Source organism: Sander lucioperca, chromosome 13 (assembly GCF_008315115.2).
Source record: "Sander lucioperca isolate FBNREF2018 chromosome 13, SLUC_FBN_1.2, whole genome shotgun sequence".
Taxonomy (NCBI): domain Eukaryota; kingdom Metazoa; phylum Chordata; class Actinopteri; order Perciformes; family Percidae; genus Sander; species Sander lucioperca.
Genome location: NC_050185.1, coordinates 5,394,995 through 5,411,237, shown reverse-complemented (window position 1 = coordinate 5,411,237; position 16,243 = coordinate 5,394,995). Strand labels below are relative to the sequence as shown.

Here is a 16,243-nt window from a genome sequence, read left to right as displayed (position 1 = left end):
CACTGTAAGGACGATCAAATTGCCTGCCCTTGCCTGTCAGGCCTGATCTCAGGATTTTTTACTTTGCTCATTATAAAGGTATTTCCATTTTATTAAGTTTTCCCTTTTTTCCACCCTTTGACGCTCTGGGAAATTTGCATACCTCTATTCCGAGAAAAAAATAATGACAGCAATTTCTTTTCTTTTCTCTCCCCCACTAGCCGTGTGAGTGCCTCGCTTAGTGGCACCTGCGAAAGCGACAGGCGTAGGGATGAGAAGTGAAAGAGAGCAGTTGATTAAATCATCATCAAGTCGCAGCACAGAAAGTCAATTCTGCTTGCCGTCTACAATGATATCCTTTTATCTTAAAGTAATGAGCTATGGCACTTTTGCATCGGGTAATACGATGAGTTCCATTAGCATGTTCCATTTGCTTCACAAGCAAGGGCAAGTCATTCCAGCCGGCTTCTATCTTGGCAATCAAAGCAATTGGCTGCACAGCCAGCGAACAGGGAAAGGAGGGAGAGAGAAAAAAAGGGGAACACAAGAAAGAAAGGCTGGTAGTGTTTTTTCATGGATCACAACACAATGGAAAAACTCAAATGACGTCCATTATTTGAACCACTTGCATGCCTGTGTTCCCGGGTGTGTAGTGTGCATAGGCAGAGAAGCAGCTAATGAGTGCTCGGTCGCATTACTGTTTTCACATTCTGAGAGGCCTGAATACATGGAAGCAGTCGAGATGGCTAATACTGCTCATCAGATCTTGTCTGCTGCTGCATCAGTCAGTGCTGTGCGGGAGGCCACAAGAGAGAGAGAGCGATACTTGGCCGACACAAGCTAGAATAGATGTGCATAAATGCACACAGTGTGTAGCTTTTTGCATTACACAGACATTCACGTGTCACACATACACTCGTCTTTCATTACCCTTATTTATTCTTCCAGTTGACAATCTATGCGGCTGCTGGCTGTATTAAACTGGGGGATGGAATGTTCTGGGTGGTGGAGAAAGACAGTGGGAGAGAAATGGAGAGCAGGAAAATGTCTGAGGAGTGTTTGCCCAGTGCGTTTATTGCCTCTGCATAATTTATGAGCTGCTGGAGCTGACCATCATGGCAGTGTGCCGCAGGCGGCCCCTGGGGCCGCGTGGGACAGGCCTGTAAATTGGATGCTATGCTCCTGCTGAGCTTGCAAAGGCCCATTTTTTTTTACCATCCAGCTTCAGAAACAGACCAGCCACGAGCCCAGCCAGCTACCTTTGAGCTCTGCAGGGCTCCAGATCAGCAAAAAACAAGAGATGGAAGCAAGAAAAAAAAGGAGCGATAGAAAAAACGGCCTTCTGTCGCTCAATCCCTGGGCTGTCAATCATTTCACCCCCTTCCTTCACTCCCTCCCTACTTTAATCGACACCCACCAACCCCTCCCTGCACTCCCCGTCCCCCTGCCTACACACACACACACACACACACACACACACACACATACACACACACACACACACACACACACACACACACACACACACACTGTGCCAACCCCTGCCCATATTCCCCCCCAGTGCCTTCTTCATTACCGACTCCAGTGCTTCTCTGCACCTCAGCCATATGCACAACGTTGAGGGCCGCCAGTCACCCAGCATCACACTAATTAGTTGATAAAGAATTAAGTGGACCTTGAAATTGAAATTGGAAAGAAAAAATGAAATCCAACCACTTTTTCCTCCCTCCATTACAAAGTTTCCTTCCTCTTCCCGTCATTTCTCCATCCCCAGCCTCAAGCAGGAGCCCACATCATCATGGAATTATAATTCTAGTGGCGGTTAGTGTTTGAGATTCCAGCTCCGTCTGAGTTTCGCATAGGTTTTAATGTTAACAAGGGCACGGCTGCTCATGAGAAATGCTTTTTGTTTCACATTCCGGTGCTTGTGTCAGCTAATGAAGTGATCTGATGATATTCACACACTGAATATAAGAGTGATACTTTGTCATTAAACAGCATATGCCATTTGCAAAGTAAATTAAATCATGTCACTCACGTGTGTTGAAATGGAATACAATCTAATCAGTGACAAATATAAAACAAGAATGTAGATGTATTATTCCTCATTTTCAGCTGTGCCTTTCTTTTTCTTTGTTTTCGCAGTGTGACACAGAGAGTGACCAAGACGACAAGGTAAGTCAGTGATTTTCATATACTACTAAATGTGCTTGGATCATTTCAGGCATCCTTTATCGGGTTTCATAAAATTCAAATATTAGACTCTCTTTAAGGCAGAGAATTTAATGTAATTAGAATTAAACATCCTGTTAATAATTATGCGAAAGCCTTAATTAGCTGTGCATTAATTATAAATGACTTAATGATGTGCAAAATCTAAATCGAACTGTTCTGGGTTTTTAGGATTGAAATGAGACTGCTGTGGCAGCCAGGGCTGAGGGTGCAGGCTTTCTTTTGCTTAAAACCTAGCACTGACTAGCATATCAAAGTATTAAGTACAGTGCTTGTGTTTGTACAGTATATCTATCTATATGTCTATCATCTATCTTTTTACCCATCTGTCTGTTTTTGAGACACTCTTTTGCTAATAAGAAGTAACACGATCGCTTAGTTGCATTATTTATATGCAGTTATAACATCTTCACCTGTCAAGATCTATAGCATCTTCCTGTGGTGTAATACCGTCTTATATGTGCTGAGAAGTTTATGGTCTTGTTCTCTCACTTTTGGTGCAGTATTCCAAAAAATAAATAAACAAAATATTTGCAGGGAAACACAATCGGCCACCAACAAACAAGTTCTACAGATTTAAAAAATCTTAAATTTTCACTTGAAATGGTCAAATTAGCCTTGTAATGCTAACCCCAAAAAATCTCCAGTACAGTAGTGTACTGATTTGAAAGTCAAAAGTTTGGGCTGATGCTTGAGGTGAGGTTATAGTGTCCCCTAGGGCTGAATTTCAGTTCTCTTATTTGATATCGCCTCACTCCTCGCTTGAACCGGAAGTTGTTCTGGCCCTACTTCGTGAAGGCTGTCTCTAAGCTCTTATTCCTGCCCTGAGGATGGATCTCTGAGGAGCTGAAAGGGTTGCTAATGCCGCCCATACAGCTGGCTCACGTGGCGCTTCAGAGGAAAGGACGTCTCATCCCTCTATAACAATTTCCTCGTTTCCTCTGTCCTCGCATGATTTCCTCCATTTCTCCCATGCTTCCTCGGTGGGACGGACCAAGACCCGAGAAAGGGAAGCAAGTAAAGAAACCGTTTAAGAAAACTGAGATTCAGCCAATATTGCCTGTTCTTGTCATCTTGGGACTGTGAAATCACACACCAGAGTTCAGGCCAATCAGAAAATGAGTTTTAGAGACACATGGTCATAAGCAGGACAAAATGATACAGTGGTAATTGCCTAACCTCTACGTCTTGGGAGTGTAAGTGTGCAAATATTACATATACAATAATTAATATAATACAAAAGGATAAACGAGGTTAAAAATCTAAAGAGAGCGGAGCAAGAAAACATTCAAAGGTAAAATAGTGAATGCTAATACAGAATATTCATGGCTTAGCTAAAACTGCGTCCATTATTGTCATTTTCTCTTGAAGATGTCAAATTAAGCCTGATTCACCTCAATTACTTTATGGGCCACTACAACAAGGCTATCAAATCTTTAGCAAGATCAAATTACTCTCAAACTAGATAGCTATGGAAATAGAGAAAAAATAGATGTATAAGTTCAGTTCAGTTCAATTTTATTTATATAGCACGTTTAAAAACAACCATAAGACATCATGGCATTCTGTATACCTGCATTGTTGGTCTTAAAAAGTGCAGCTGTACCGTTTTAATAATGGCTGCCACATGTGGTCAAAGCAAAGTTTATGTATTATAATATCCAAGTGCTTGTAAGTACCTACCAAGGGTGGACTGGCCATCTGGCATACCGGGCACTTTCCCGGTGGGCCAACGTGCTTTTTGGGCCAACCGCCGACACTTTTTTTTTTTTTTTTTTTTTACTTTTTTTTTTGTCCGGCCCATAAAAGTTCTAGGCCTAGATCGGCGGCCCATTGTTTTTTCAATTGACACTGGGCTGGCCCAAAAGTAAAAAATATCACATAGAGGTTTTCTGTCCCTACACAAACACCCCCTACTTTCACAATGAAATGGACTAGTCCGTAACGGTGCACGGCGCGAAAGATAAACACACGGTAACAGGACAACTGCATGCAGTTTCAGTGTGCATCTGCCAGGCTAGAATAGTGATAGAGATCATGCTGCATCACTGCTGCAAAGGAGGTGCAGAGAAGCTCCGTGAGAAAAAGAAACAGGCCCTTCAGCTAGACACTGCCAATTGTGTCAAATTGACAGACATGTTTTCGGCAGTAGCAGGACCTTCTTCAGCTCCCGTGGCTGATGATAGTGGTGGTGGTGTCGGTGTCGGCGGCAGTAGCATGCACAGTGAGGAGACTCAGGAGGAGAGGGACAGAGATGAGGGAGTGAGGGTAGAATCTGTGGTAAGCAGAACTCCCCTTAAAACACTTTGCCCCTTGATAAAACTGAGCCAAAAACTGAGTGGTGGACAAACTGTTGATGATAACACAAAACAATAAAATAAGTAGGCATGCTACTGTATGATTGCATTAGTTTGGCTAAGTGTGCGGGTATCTGAGTCTTGACTGATGATGTTCTCACCATTTATTATTATTAGGCTACCTTGCATTCAACAAACGTAGCCTACATCTTAATAATAAGCAAAACACCACTTTAAGGTTCATCAAACCTTAAGCTTGTGCATTTGTGTCCTTAAAGTAGCCTAGATAAACGTTGGACATCATGCAAACTTTCTTAACGAGAATTGTAGCTTTTCTATCTGCATTGGCAGACAAAAACTCATGATAGACCTCTTCAAATTAAAGCACAGGTCCTCTTCAGTCCTGAAATGATAAATATATATATATATATACAGTGTATATTTTTGTTTTGATAAAACAGTGAGGAGTATACCGTGTTATTGTATTAATAAATGGCACTTTTTAAAAAATATTTAATGTGTCAACTCTCACTGAGTCTTGCTTACTAACGGCGTTAGTAGTTTTAAGGAGTAGGAGTTGGTATACATATTCAGGGGAGCGCAAGGACGGGTGGTATTTGTGATCTTGTGTGGTGGGCCGGTCTGAGCCAAATGCCAGGGCTGATTTTTGGTCCCAGTCCATCCCTGGTACTTACGCATCTGTTTTAAGTATTTGGTGCAGCTCCATTTATAATATCCAGGTATTCAGTGTTTGAAGGTACCTCATAGATTCTAAGAGCAGCGATATCATCCAACAACTTCTAACCAGAGATCTAGATCCACTCTCATGATTTAGTAATGCCATTTGCTTGTGGTGTTTAGACTGTGCAGCAAATTGAGCCATTACTCAGTGTTGTCGATTTAAATTGCTCCTGTCTCGGTGGCAATTCCTTTTTGTTTCAAGAAGAGAGAGAGAGCACGGTAAGCTGTAATCCCCCCAGTGACTGTATTAATTCACCCTGGCTCATGTTACGCTCCTGATGAACAGCTCCGACTACACCTTCCTGTCATTGATTAATTGTGTGTTAAAGTAACAGAGGAGTGAATTAGTAAATAGGGGATCCCTATGACAGGGGCTGACTCATGTGTTCTTCCTCAATGTGAGGGACTAATTGGAGCTCCCACTCAACACTTTTACCCCCTCCTCAGTCCATGTCACCTCCGCCGCTATCTGCACCTGCCAGGCGCCGGGCACGCTAGACCCACTGCCACTGTTGTCATTTGCATTCCGTGGGCGACACGGTCTACTTTAACACTGCAGCACAGAAAAGGGTGGGAGCACAGAGTCATTTTTAATGGGTCAAATGTATTCAGATGAGGACCAATGTTGCTTATTTAGTTTCCCTTCAAAAGCAGGAAATGGAAAAAGTGTTCCCAGGAGAAATCATGTTCTGCCTGGTGTAGAAGGCCTCTGCCGTGTCGGCGGGAGCTGCCAGACTCTGATAAGAGACAGCTATTCGCATCTCAAAGTATGTGTGCACACAATCCTGCTTGTGTGTTTGTGTGAGAGTGTGTGAGTAAAACTCTCAGAGCATTTGCTCATTATAAAGTGACCCGTAGGATGGGCCCTCACCAACATGACCTGTTAATGGCATAGTGTGACACAGGCAGGAGGCAGGCTCACTGCAGTCACTCGTCACACAACACTGGTATTATTAGCTCTTTATGTGTTATCATTAGCATCTGTGCTAAGGCCCCTATTACCACTGCTCTTCCTTTCTCTCTGCCAGGATCAAGCAGTCCAATCAGAACTCAGATTATGAGAAGGGAAAGGTGAATACGTCTGCTTTGAAGGTATAGGCTATACGTGGACAATATGACAGAAATACTTTTGTATGTGTGTTCAGTATTTAATGTGGTTGACAATGTGTCTCATTGAGTGCATGTCTCTACATGTCTGATTCCTCATCTGCACAAAAAATATACATTTGTTCCTCACTGTTTACTGCTCATTCATATTATGTTGCAAGTGTAAAATGGGATGATTTGCCTTCTTTTCATCCTATACTGTACACTGGGCCACTTAGGAATCATGTGGTTTCTAAGTTGGCAGTAGGATGCAAGAAAAAACACCTGCTGAGGGGCCAAAAACCTCTCAAAGCTTTTTCTGGCAAGGATTGTTCACGTTTGTCTGTTGCTGTCGTGTGGCTTGGCCCATCTTCCTCTCCTGAAACCCAGTCAGTCAGCAAAATTTGCTCTTGAATTCATCCTCTCCACACTCTACCCTTTTTGGTGGATCCAGGCAGGATCAGGTGGTCATTTTTATTAAGTCTAGGTAGGACCGGCCTGTTCATTTTGAGCAGCTTGTTCCCAGTTAGGATGCTCCACTTTACTGGCAGGACACACTGAAAAGAGCCCCATAGCCTCAGGTGTCTTACATGTGCAGCCACCAAAACCGCGTTAGCATTGCCTCGTTTCATGGTGTAGTTAAAACTAACAGGTTTTCCACCATCTGAGATCTTTTAGGAGGGGCTGTGAAACATCCCCTTAGCCTCAACATGTGTATGATCCAGCTAAGTAACACACGTTCAGAAAAATACTTTATGAATGTACAGTAAATGCAACCCTGCCTCTTTAATTTTACTTTTCAAAAATGTATGCACTGAACATTCTCTAAACAATAATATTTTTCGGCACATGTCTGCACCTCGTCTTAGCAGTCTTTGTAATATTGTCAAGAGCACTCAGGTACTCACTCTGTCTGGACTTGCTAATGCTTAAGTGATTTTTTGCTAGTAAGTGGCACCTTGAAACTGCCAGTCAAACAGTTTAGTATGAATATCTGCTAGTGCTGAAGTGCTTTCTCCAGCTTAACTGTTCATCAGTCGTGTTACTTAGGCCTTTTGTGAAGACAATGACTCTGTGCTGTAATCTGCAGGACTTTATCACTTTATGGCTTTTTTTATTTCTCTTTCCCTTGCCTCTGGGCTTTTTTTTTTTATAGAGACCACACCTTTAAGTGTTATTTACTCGCTCTATCAGCAGCCACAAGCTGCAAATGCCATTTTGCGTCTTATTAATGGCCATGCAACGGAGTGCTGTAATTTGCTGTGCTTTGCTCTTATTGGAGGCGAGGGATCTGAATGGGTGCTTTAGAGCAGCCGAGAGAACCTGTTTGTCCTTGACATAAAATAAAGATCTGAACTGGTAATATATTTGCTGTTTCTCTTCCTTTATTGTTTTACTGCGTTTCCCCTCAGGCAATTACAGCAGAAGAGTTTCTCAATCACTCGGCAGCACTGTACATAAAACCATTTTATATCCTCCCCCCCCCCCCAACCCTCCCTCTTTCCACCGCAGTGGGAAGGATGAGTAATAAAAAGGAGAGAGCAACTTGTCAGCGTTAAAAGATTATGTGTTTTGCCCCCTCCAAAGGAAGAGAGTAGTGTTTACAGGCTTGAGTGGGTGCTCGCTAGGCCGAGGCTGAGGCTGATTGCGCTAGAGTACCATGTCAGCCAGTGATTTGTCATGTATTTTATCATCCTTGTCACTCTGCAGAGCGTTGTCATAGGTAACGTTCCCGCCTGCCCCCTCCCCCCTCTGCGCTTTGTACCCAGTCAGTGTAGGAAATTTGTATTTACTTTGGGGGAGTGTAATTTGTTCCTCATGGATAATATGACCCTTAGCGGAGCCGGATCACGGGTTAGTTGAAGTGATATTTTCCGGTAATAGTAGTCGTACATCATGGCTGTCAGGCTGGGTTAGGAGGCGAGCACATTACAGCTCCATTTTAGCACTGCAGGCATCTGGGATTATTTTCCATAACCAAGTATGACATGACCGCTCTGCGGAGTGCATTAAATTTTTACTAGCTTTTTTCCCTCCCCCGGCAACTTCTGTGGCTTTTCCCCCGGTCTGGGTCTCGGGGCTGCCACAGTGATGGATACCCCCGGAGTCCCAGTAGTCCTGGCCAAGGTTAGCGGGTGTCACAGACCTACACCGCTCTCCTCCATCCAATAACCGGCAAATCCCTGCTCCCTCTGAGGTGCGTGCACACAGGCCCTCAGCTCGCCTCCACACACACTCAAACGTTGATAAAAAGAAAAGGAACAAGCATATTCCCCTTTGACAAGTCATTTAACAAGTTCCTCTGAATTATTTCTCGAGGTTTGCTACCTCAACCTGTTTTCACCAGAGAAGGACAGACAGATAAATAGATTGACATTTGGACCCTTAAAACATAAAGCGTAAATCCACCCCACCTTCACTACCATTAATAAGGATGGTCTCACACAGGCCTCATGATGGCAAACAGCGTGGAGCTCCACAGCTGTTGATTGCTTTTCTTTTCTATTATTTCCTACTCCTCTCGCTTCTCCATTTTCTGATTCCTCTCTCCTTGGCAGCAAGGTCAGCCATGTAAATGCCACCTCTTGCCATTGACAAATGGTCGCCCCCCCCGTCTGATAATCAGTAGGGTCTCAGAGGTGGACGAGCAGGCGGAGCTCATTAGGGTGCCACAGATGAGAAATTAATGTGGAGATTCCAGGCCTGGCAGAGAGCCGCGCTGATGGGCCCTGGGTGGGGAAAGGGGAGGGGGTGGGGGTGGATGGATGGATGGACCCCGTCTGATGGATGACCAGGTCAGCAGGCAGCAACACTCCCTAGACAGTCCCACACATGCACAAACATGCACACACCCACACGCCTGTCCTCCTCCTGTGACCTCCCCTTCTCCTCCCCCCCCTCCCAACCTCCCTCTTAGTGCAATTCATCCCGCCCCTCACTAATGACACTGTGGAGTGTAAGGCCACAGGAGAAAAGGTCAGAGGAGAGACATTTCACCCTTTGACTGACTGACCTTTGACTGCTAATTAAATGGAAGCGGCTAATTGACACAAATTTCCATGTGCCTTTTTTCTTCTGAAATAAGATGGTGACATGAGGTGAAGATGTCAGCCTGTCAATGCTCTACACAGGTTATTTATATGTGTAATGTTTCCCTGGCAACAGATTGCATCTTGTTAGTCTTAATTTACACCATTGCTGGGCATGTGCCCTTACGTGTTGATAAACTGTGGATGTAATTTGTATTTAGACTTCTCGGGCTTATTTTGAGGTGTTAACTGTAGGTGAAATTTAGTTAACCTTTTGGTTTGATCATTTTGCTGGTTTTCCTCACCTGGTTTCTTAAATATAACACCGCTCTAAGTAACTTAAGTGCGACAAATCTTCAAGCACACAACACATTCTCAACAAAAACTAGCTTGTGTTGTTTCACCAGCGTAGCAAGTGTTGCATTAGACAAGACTTGAGACTGAGCAGGCTTGCTTGCCTCTGGGGCTCTGTCCCTCCTCCTTCCTCCTCTACGTTCACTGTGACCCATTTACAGTAGCTAGCTCCAGCTTGCAACCCCTCATTGTCCCAGCAGGTAATTTCTTAATTTTATCACAGTTCATCACCACTTGCTAACACTCACAGCATCAGATGTGGACGGTAATCAACATCCCATTAATGTTGTGTATCCATGTCACCAACCGGAGAAAGATAAAGAAAACCAACACCTAAAGTAAGGTCTTTAATTTCATTTGGTATGATAAAAATAAAAGAAGGCCTTGAAAGCTTTTAGAAAGTTGATGAATAGCCTTCAAAGTTTAAAATTCTATCATGAAAGCGTCCCAGTTTTCTGGCCCTCTTTGTGTCCTAGTGTCAACACGTCTCACTCAGAAGAATGATCAGGTCAGTGTTTGTACTGATGTTCAGCATTCAGTTTTAAAAATGTGTAAATGAGTACGAATATCACACCTCTGGGGTTTTAAATTACCAAACACAAACTTTTTACCAAAGTGAATGTGGGAACCCTTAACCCTTAGTTTCACTCACTACTTCAAATGTCCACCAACAGATTGCCAGCAGTGCAAGTTACCAAGAAAGGACAGTGCTGGCAATTCAGTCCTGCGCTCACATTTCCCCCATCAGCACAGCCAATCAACGTCCTTTGACTAAACTCAATATTTACGCAATTGCTTACAATTGGCATTCAATCTGCTTGCAGGAACGGTTAAAGTCTGATAAGGTGTCTACAGTTTAAAAAGGCATCCTGCTGCTCTGTATTTATCAGACGTGTCTGAGTTTATATGAGACCTTTCCCAGGCACGGCAGGAATGTGTAAACTCTGCTATGTTAAATGTGTTGGTCTGTTAAATATTTGTTGAATGGTCAAAAGAAGCCAAGTTATTAAAGTTGTGGTTGAAGTATTTGGACCCATGCTGATTACATTGACACAGCAGTACCGTGATTATTCTTTTTGTAAAGGTGCAGACACTCAAAGGCACCTTTATTCAAAAGCTTGTGGAATGCAATCAAAAACTTTTTTGGATCCACAATAAGCATTGCTATTGCTTTTTAGATTACCTTGTGATGCTTTCTGATAGCTTTGGGCATGGCCGTTTTGATGTTGAGACACGGGATTGTAGAAGGTTGACTCTTAGCTTGAGACGTGATATTATACAAGCCCAAAGGTGTTACACTTGCCTCTGGAGGGCTCAGCCTCACCATTCATTTATGGCCAACAATAAAAGGTAATAATGCACACGTTTGAATAGGACAAGGTTGCCAGGTCCTTGAAATTGAATGGTGGGGGAAAAAAACAGTTGCAGCAGTGAATCATGTTTCAAAGGCAATGATTCAATTCCCAGCGCAAGCTGAGAACACAGGGAATGGAAAATAATTCAATCAGCAACAAAAGAAACCATAAATATGCTGTTTGACTGAGATGCTCACTCCTGTGGAAAAAAATCCATTTCCATCTTTCCTGACCTGGAAAAGAAAAATGTCTCAGGCAAATTGTGTACATATATCAAAGCCTTTATGAGATTGGCCACATACAGAGAGGTTTTGGAGTGAAAACAAAACCACAGTTAAAGAAATGTTATGTCCTGTATCTAAGAAATGAGAGAGGAGAATGTGGCAGATGTTTTCCGCTGTTGAAGTTGTGCACACATGATATAACAATTAGTCTTCTTGCAGCGAGACTCTTTTATCAATAGGATATATAAGGCATGGCATATTATTCTTGGTAACTGATTGAACTATGTTCATAGCCATCTGTTAAGCACATCATTAGCTCTCCCCATATTTCTAATAATGTCACTAAGTTGTTTTAGCAGCACTGTTGAAATTGGCCTAACCTCTAAGCCAAAAATAACACCCATGCTGCCAAACATGTTGAGTCAAACTAAATTACGTACATCTTTTATGCAATTGACGTGCGCTTTAATGAATTTACTTCATGTGGTGCCGTTGGTCAGGTGCAATGACAGAAACCAAACGGAGGGCTGCTGGGTAGAAGAGTGTGCTGTGGCACACTGTATACATGTAGAACCCTCTGGGTCATGTTAGGCCGGTGGATTTGTGGCCGATCAAGATTGAGCAGCACCCCGGCTCCTCGGGTGTCTGTCCTCATCTCTATTTATGAGGCAGTGTTGCCAGTTACCAGTCTTTAATAATACATGCCGTAAGACCTTGGGTTCAAACTAGTGTCTCTGGAAACAGGCCAGCTTATAAAAAAAAAATGGTTGTTGTTATGCAGTAAGCCCTTTGCAGCGCCTATCTCTTTTCTCTCACGCGCTCTCTCTTCCTGTCACTGTCTTTATATCTGCCCTCTCTCCCTGCTGAGAGTGAGTTCTCCGACACGCCAAGGTTAAACTTTCTCACTGCGCTCGGCGGATGTCAGTCAAGGCCCGGCTCACCTGCACATAAGCCCTCCCAGCAACTGGGCCAGTGACTCTCACACAAACCCTCTGCCCCCTCATTGCCCTTTTGTCAAGCCAATGATTTCTGCAGGCAACTTGGTTCAGAATTGACTGGCTCTCTGTCTTTCCACTCTCCACAGCAACCTCATCTCACCCACAGACAATGGCTTTATCCCTGCAGCCAGGGAATAAGGAAGGATTTCTCTATCTGCCATTTGTCAAATGGCAAAAGCAAACCCAATGCACTCAACACAAAGACTGTAAATTATACTAAATTAACAGGGTTGCAGACTGCAATGCATTCTATGGTAGATATAATGTAGTACATATGATCACTGATTACAAATTTAGTAGAAATCTCTCCCTGTAACATAGTTTTCTTGCTTTTATGCACAAGCTCTTACATTCTCACGTGTATGTTTGATTCGATATTTGAGTTGTGTATTTTTACCTTCTGCTTGATAAGTCAGCAATCAATCAGCAATAGTCATTAGATCCTATTAAATGGCCCTATTGAGCTAAAAAAAAAAAGGAGGTATTTCCAGGGAATTATACAGCAACAACTCTAACTGAACAGTACAGTATGTGAAGATAATGTGAAAACTGGCTCACGTAAAATTTAAGATTTGTTTTTATTACTAGGACAATCAACATTTCTGTAAATACGTGTTAGCCAGTCGGCTAATTTTCAATGGTAGTCCTAGTTACTTGACTTTGTGACGTAAATCATCTTTTGCATTGGCTAAAATAGTTTTCTAGCAATGTTTGTAGTCATGGATATAAGATAGATTATTATACACCACAGAAATGTATACTAACTGCTGTAGAGGACCATATACCTAATTGCCTGCTGTGTAAGCCACCAGAGGCTGTGAGTCACTACAGCAGAGGATCCTAAATGAGGGAAATGGAGAACAGGCTTGTTCAGAATGACAACGCTGCCCCAGCATGCATGGCGGCAGCCACAAACAATCCTAATGACATCAGGGGCTCTGAGAAGGGGCTGTACACTGTCGGCTCCTGAGCTCAGGCCGGTCCCCTTCCCCCCCACATCCTTCCCTTACAACCACCACCACCACCACACTGCTTGTTAGATGCAGTGTAATTAGATGGCTGAGCTTGTTGCAAGTAGCCCAGGTCACAGAGGCATGTCCAACCCTTGTCCTGATTGCTCCTTGGGGAATTATTGACAAAGCACAAGGAGCATTGCATGTTGGGCTCTAATTATGTGTACAAGACATAGACGGCCCCGGGGAAATTAAATGAAATTCCCCAGCTTGATGGGTCCTCCACACTCATGGGATCTATTCTGTTTATTATTAAGCTCAGCCATTGTCTGCCTTTATGAGTCTGCTGTGTGTAGCTAGGTACCAGCTAAATGCTTGTGTCTCTTTTTTCACAGTGGCAATACATCAGTGACTCATGGTGGAAAATTGCCTGTCGATTGTGATCTACACTGAAAAGAGTGTAAGCAGTAAATATATTTAACTACTGCTCACTAATATTGTAAATATAGAGTGTGGAATGGAACACCTGCATGGTGTTTCAATGTGTAATCAGTTTCTGGTCACTGCAGCTCGGTCCGGACACATCCAAACACCTCTGCTCTAATTCCCCTGGCCCAGATACTGGACAGGAATTGATAGTCTCCTGCTTGTGCAAATGAAGTGATAAGGGGTCTCACCCAGATTACACAAGGCCTAAGTGGCGCTGAGAAAGCTTATGGAGATGAATGAATTCATGAGGCCGCCTGACAGATTCTTAAGAAGCAATGTAATAAGGGATAAATCAAACAGCTACCATTTTGCCTCTGAGTGATTTCAAATTAAAGCAGAGGGAGATGTGAGACCCCCCGGGGGCGGGTGGACCTAAGTATAGAACTGTGGCTGACCCTTATGTATATTTCTCTATCAGTAGAACACCCTAATGGCTAATGTACAAAAGGCTGCATAAGTAGTAAATACTCCATTCCTTTTGATTCAGCACAGTGGGATGTTGGCTGTCTTTGAATATCCCGACTGTGGGGGCAGGTCCAATCCAATAGCTGTGCCAACGGATCATTCTTACCACCATTAATAATTGAGAATCAGAATCAGAATCAGAAAGGGCTTTATTGCCAAGTATGTTGCACATACGAGGAATTTGTCATGGTGTTGTTGGAGCATGTCACACATACAAATATAAGAAGGATAAAAAGATATAAACAATATAAGTATAAACATATACACACAGTACGTATTAATAACGATAAAATAAATTTAAATAAATAGTAAAATAAGTTAAACAGTAGTGAAAAGGGACGCTACAGCAGAGTAGGTACAGTGGCATGAGGAGCCAGAGGTGGGGTGTGGAGAGAGTCAGGATGGATTCCGAGCCTTGTTTAGAAGGCTAGTGGCGGAGGGGAAAAAACTGTTTATGTGGCGTGAGGTTATGGACCTCATCCTCCTGCCAGAGGGGAGTGGCTCAAAGAGCTTGTGTCCGGGGTGGGAGGGGTCAGCCACAATCTTACCAGCACGCTTCAGAGTCCTGGTGGCGTATAGGACCTGGAGCGGCGGCAGATTGCAGCCAATCACCTTCTCAGCTGACCGAATGACACGCTGCAGCCTGCCCTTGTCCTTGGCAGTGGCAGCAGCGTACCAGATGGTGATGGAGGATGTGAGGATGGACTCAATGATGGCTGTGTAAAAGTGCACCATCATTGTCTTTGGCAGGTTGAATTTCTTCAGCTGCCGCAGGAAGTACATCCTCTGTTGTGCTTTCTTGACGAGGGAGCTGATGTTCAGCTCCCATTTGAGGTCCTGGGAGATGGTAGTTCCCAGGAAGCGGAAAGACTCCACAGTGTCAATTGTGGAGCCACAGAGGGTGATGGGGGCAGGTGGGGCTGGGTTCTTTCTGAAGTCCACAACCATCTCCACTGTCTTTAGAGCATTGAGCTCTAGATTGTTTTGCTTGCACCAGGTCACCAGGTGGTCAGCCTCCCACCTGTAGGCGGACTCGTCTCCATCAGAGATGAGTCCGATGAGGGAGGTGTCGTCCGCAAACTTCAGAAGCTTGACGGACTGGTGACTGGAGGTGCAGCTGTTGGTGTACAGGGAGAAGAGCAGAGGAGAAAGAACGCAGCCCTGGGGGGATCCGGTGCTGATGGTCTGTGAGTCGGAGACGTGTTTCCCCAGCTTCACATGCTGCTTCCTGTCAGACAGGAAGTCAGTGATCCACCTGCAGGTGGAGTCAGGCACACCAAGCTGGGAGAGTTTCTGCTGAAGCAGAGCCGGGATGATGGTATTGAAGGCAGAGCTGAAGTCCACAAACAGGATCCTGGCGTAGGTTCCTGCGGAGTCCAGGTGCCGGAGGATGTAGTGGAGGGCCAGGTTGACTAGCATATTATGTTGTAAGATGGTGGATCACCAAGGACTATTTTTGAGAAATCTGTTATCTATAGTTTTAGCTGTGCCTTTCTTTTATGTGGAAAATGATTGAGTCATGGCGACTACACTATGGAAGCTGGTTAGAAAAAAAGCATTACAGGAACAAAGTGAATACTATACAGGCACATGTCAAGGCTACCAATAGCTTTTGCTGTGCATCATTATGTCTCTATACATGGCTCCAGCAGGCAGCACACAATTAGGTCAGATCTTTCTCTGCAATACTCTGGAGACCAATGTTGCCCTCTGTGATTGTCTTTCATTGATTGCTGCTATGAAAGTTTGTACAAGCAGAAAATGAAGCGTCAGACAAACACAGGCCTTTATGAAACCAGGAATCATACATGAAAATGTCGGGTCACCTCATTGATATGACCCGCAACACAACAACGCATAGCTCTCTGGTCAATTAAGCATGGGCAGAGCGAGCATTGTATCAGCCCCTTCCAACCAGTCCCACATGCCCCGTGGCTACGCAGACAGCCAGCTCACTAGTACAGTGAGCACACACACTCTGAAAGTGTTACCAAGACCAACATTCAGAGAATAATTGGTGGAAGATGCAGATGTGCTGGCT

The 16,243-nt window shown here is 43.9% G+C and overlaps 1 protein-coding gene across 11 annotated transcripts in view; it reads left to right on the top strand.

Moving 5' to 3' along the window:
• The window catches only part of auts2a (activator of transcription and developmental regulator AUTS2 a), a 348,592-nt gene that overhangs the window by 222,686 nt on the left and 109,663 nt on the right, over positions 1-16,243 (top strand). For all 11 annotated transcript variants that reach the window (XM_031310791.2, XM_031310792.2, XM_031310799.2 and 8 more), the window contains one exon: positions 2,125-2,154. In XM_031310791.2, coding sequence (XP_031166651.1) covers positions 2,125-2,154 — 30 coding nt within the window. The remainder of the gene's footprint in view (positions 1-2,124; positions 2,155-16,243) is intronic.